This window comes from Lactuca sativa, chromosome 8 (genome assembly GCF_002870075.4).
Source record: "Lactuca sativa cultivar Salinas chromosome 8, Lsat_Salinas_v11, whole genome shotgun sequence".
In the NCBI taxonomy this organism is placed as follows: Eukaryota; Viridiplantae; Streptophyta; class Magnoliopsida; order Asterales; family Asteraceae; genus Lactuca; species Lactuca sativa.
This window is the reverse complement of record NC_056630.2, coordinates 288,124,833-288,129,217: the sequence shown is the minus strand read 5'-3', so window position 1 is coordinate 288,129,217 and position 4,385 is coordinate 288,124,833. Positions and strand designations below refer to the sequence as shown.

The window sequence follows — 4,385 nt, the reverse complement described above, 5'->3', positions numbered from 1 at the left end:
AAGGTATTTATGATTTATTTTTTATAAATCATTATCAAGTATATCCATACTTTGGGTGAAAATCACAAATCAAGGTAAAATTGTAACAAGGACCTTGGATATCCAATATTAATATGGAACACTCCAAACCCTTCATATGGTTCGTGTGTGATGGGTCACATGTAACTTTGTATGAGGAAGTAACAAAGTTGAGGCCCTATCTACTTAATGTGATATGTGCTATTTCGTACTTATATTTCATTAGACCATCTTTCCCTTCCAGTTACCTCATAGAGTCCCTTGAAAGATAAGAGACATTGACAATGTGAGTTTTGATGATACAAAACTCACATAGGGATTTTAGGCACATTGTTTCATATAATGCATTACATTTATACATTGTTTACCTCTTATGATGCTCCATGAAGTTTGATTATGTTTTTATTAGAGAGTGCTTATTCTTTTCAATGTTTTCCCCCAAACTAAAGTTTTATTAGAGATTACTTATTCTTTACAATGTTTTTCCCCAAAACTTAAAGCTTTTGTCGGTTTAAAGAAGTTTTCACGAAGTATATGATTATTATTTTCTATATAAATCTTGTGTTTATTTACATACTTGTTTATAAGGTTTAGTCCATGTACTTTGACAACTGCTCATGTTAGAAGGGTTTTTGAGAAGTGCTCATGTTAGAAGGGTTTTTGAGAAAATTTTTGTGGAGATTGAGGAACTTCTAAGGATTTTTTTGAAGACTATTTGCTATGTTTGAAATAGTTAGACTTGGTTAGCAACTTACTTTTTGTTTGTCAAAAGATTTTCAAGTTTGAGACTTTTTCCATATATTATTTTGCAAACCTATTTTTATGATGTTTTAAAGATTATTTTAAACCAACCTAACCACTAGAGTCTTGCAATTTATGGCATTTTCCGTTATAATATTTATCAACTTTTACAAAGACTTTAATAAAAAGGAGGTCACATGGGTCCTTCCTTTTAAGTCGAACATCCAACGTATCAACACCATGAAATTATCTAAACCAACCAAACTTATTTTACCAAACAAAACCCAATAATTGATACCAAACATACTCAATAATTAAAAAGAACACCAAATGTCATGTTCCGACTTTTTAAAGGCAATAATCATGGAACAAAAGAACATGTTTGCTGTCACTTTGCAAGCACTTTCAATTTCTTTCAAAATAAACTATTAGCTGTATTACCAAATATATAAATAGATATACAAATAGATATATATATCTAAGACATGCCAACCTCAAACAATAATGGATATTATCAACAAAAGAATCAGATTCTTTATTTATTCTTGAAATAATTCTTTATGCTAAGGTTTTATTAATATATTCATCATAGCTGTATACAGAAACACTTTAAATGAACAAAACAAACAACACAAGCATTGCTAGCAACAATCCTCTCTAAATATCATCATCATCAATACGCCAAACCCAAGTTACACAAATCATAAATTAAATATATATGTAAAAACAAATTGAATTTAATAATATTTAAAGAAAGATTCATATCACCTCAAAATTTCCTAAAACCAAATAGAAATCTTAAAGCTTTTTACCTTGAGCCAAAAGGGAAGATGAAATCTTGAAAAATATGTTTCCATTGAAGAAGAAGATTATGTACATTATCACCCTCAGAAAGTACGATGCTATTTTTCTCAGGTCAACTATCTTTTTGGTCAAACCCTTTATGGGTTTTGTATAAAAGCTTCAAAGATCCAATCTTTATCAATCTTTACACTGAAATTACCATTTTTTTTACTCACTTTCTCTTAAACAGTTCCCTGGTAAAAGAAACCTGTACTTGTCAGCATTTTCAAGAAGATGAGCTGGCAGATGAACAGCAGAATACGAATGAGGAATGGGTCCCATTTTCCCGATAATTTCTTTAAACGTATACTCTTCGGGTAACATATCAAACAAATCTGCTCCTTTACAGATAACTTTCTGAACCCGTTTCGGGTTCAGAAAGTTACTGAATCTGACTCTGTCGAAATGACTGTAAGCTTTCATTTTGAAAACAAACTCGCTGATGTGGCGAAAACAGAAGCTGCAATGCCACCCGGCATCCGCCAGCACAACATCCGATTGTCGATAATGAGCGTATCTTGTTGTCCCGGATTTATATCTATGAATAGAAGCCCTCCAACTATTGTTATCAAGAAAAAACTCAAAGGAATAAAGATAGTTTTTTAATCGAAGATGAAGAATTGAAGGTATGTCATCACACCATCTTAATAGATTAATCGTGTGTCTACTTGGAATCTCGTCAACATCTGACATGATCAATAAATCGTCGTCTTGAATCCCAGCTTTTCTTAAAAGATAATCCAACGCAAGTCTTTGATACGCTTCTTCAACAAAAGGGTTTTCACCTTTACGAAATCTTCCAGGGATTTTTCCGTATGTTAATCGGGGTTCAACGAATTTGAATTGTTCACGAAGGGAGTCAAAAACTAGGGGTTTTGGTAATCCGGTGAAAGTCGAGTTGGATTCAAGGAGGACGAATTCTGTAACGTAAGGGTATAATTCATGCCATCGGATTGTGAGAAGGTCGACTTCGTTGCTGAATAAGACTGCGTCAAAAACACGCCTTGGGAACTCGCGAGTTCCCCATCCATGGAGTCTGCAGAGATTCTGCATGGAGACGTTTTCGTGGTAGTAATGTGGGATTTCGTGGAAGGGTTTTGGTGGGGATTCCCATAATGGGCGTAAGAAGTAGGAGATTTTTTGACCATGAATGTATAAACCGAGGATTACAGTTGGGACTAAGACGAACAGGAAGACGAGTGTTTTTAATTCTATTCCGCGAAGAATGCAACGGACTCTTGATATTGTTGAAGATCTTCCTGAATCCTGCGAATTAAATGTATGTTTGATAAGATTTTTACGTAATAGATGATTGGAAAAAAGTCTCGATTTGAAACAGAACATGATGAGTGGGGAAGAGAAGAACAGTCAAACGCTTTAATTTGCAATTAATGTGTTGATTTCGTCAATCCTGGATTTTATTGTTTAGCTGGATCGAAGTTTCTTTTGATTGATAGAGAAATAATTGAGAAACGCGTTTTGAATTCGGAGTTCACATAAGCGGAAAGTAAATAAAATGTAACGTTTTACTGGTTTTTGAATCTTTCAATAAAAGTCGAAGCAAATAGACTACAGAAAGAGCCCTAATTTTGACAAAATTTGGGACACACTGTAAGTAGGAAATTAGACATGACACCAAAGTTTTGGATGAAAATTTGAATTTGGGGAAAAATTAGACAGAAAAAGCCTTACAAAACCAATTTGGAATCCAAAGCAACAAAACCAGGATAAAACGTAGATTCGCAATGCTTACTGAGAAACTGAAAAGGGAGAATTTAAGAACGAATCAAATTACCTCATCGCAAACATCACCGCATATATCATCGGACTTTTTAGAACAGTAACGAGATCCACCTTCTGCCATCAAATAAACTTTATCGAGAAATTTTGATAAGCTGATCATCGTCATTCGAATGCCTAATTCCCAACAAACAGATCAGCGCCCAATCGTGGAAACGAACCAGTCCTTCCCAGTCTTGTCGATTTCAAATCGAGATAAAAAAAAATGAGAGAAATTGATGATTTGATAAGCGTAGATCGTTGCAGTTATGAATTATAAACTAAATTCCAGAAGGAATGAATGAAACAAGAGAGATTAAAAGAGCATAGGGGATATGGAATAGGCTGTCGTGAGGTGTTCTTGAGCACTCTCTCTCTCTCTCTCTCTCTCTCTCTGAATAAAAGGCTTGTGTGTATTTGTGTCTGGTTTTAATGGATGGCAGTTGTGCACATACACACTCTACAAGGAAGCCGTTTCTCTTGTCTTCTACCCCACCCTTCTTTTCTCTTTTCCTTTACAAATATTGTATCTATATATATTTGGGGTTCCAAAGGAATGTTTTGGGATTTGACAAAATTACCCTTGGAATGGGTTTTCAGTTTTTTCATGTTTTGGGATTTGACCCAAACTTCTTCTTTCTTTTTTTTTTCAACAAAATCTCGTGTTTTTAGCTCTTTTGAAAACATTTAACAACAGTTATTTTGAAAACATTTAGAGTTAATGCGAAAATTAGGTGTCAAATTTATGTAAGTTGTAAATTTTTAGTAAAAGTGTATACAAGCAAATCAAAACAATCGTTCAAGAGTGACCTTCTAAATATTCCAAACATATTAATAGTTTTTGTTTTTTTTGTTTGTTTTAAAATAATATTTTATTTTTAAAAATAAATATCATTTTTATCAAAATATCTTCATTACTAGGTGTGAGACCCATGTATTACATGGGTTTATTTAAAAAAAATTAAATATAAAATTTTAACAATTTGAAAACTTTAAATTTATAA

The 4,385-nt window shown here is 33.0% G+C and overlaps 1 protein-coding gene across 1 annotated transcript; it reads right to left on the bottom strand.

Moving 5' to 3' along the window:
• Positions 1 to 1,270: 1,270 nt before the first annotated feature.
• On the bottom strand, positions 1,271 to 3,896 carry LOC111916948 (uncharacterized). The gene is made up of 2 exons (XM_023912593.3): positions 3,398 to 3,896; positions 1,271 to 2,868 (listed from the first exon to the last, which is right to left on the bottom strand). Exons 1-2 carry the CDS (start codon positions 3,509 to 3,511, stop codon positions 1,771 to 1,773), a joined length of 1,212 nt encoding a protein of 403 aa, XP_023768361.1. The 5' UTR covers positions 3,512 to 3,896; the 3' UTR covers positions 1,271 to 1,770.
• Between the last annotated feature and the right edge of the window lie 489 nt (positions 3,897 to 4,385).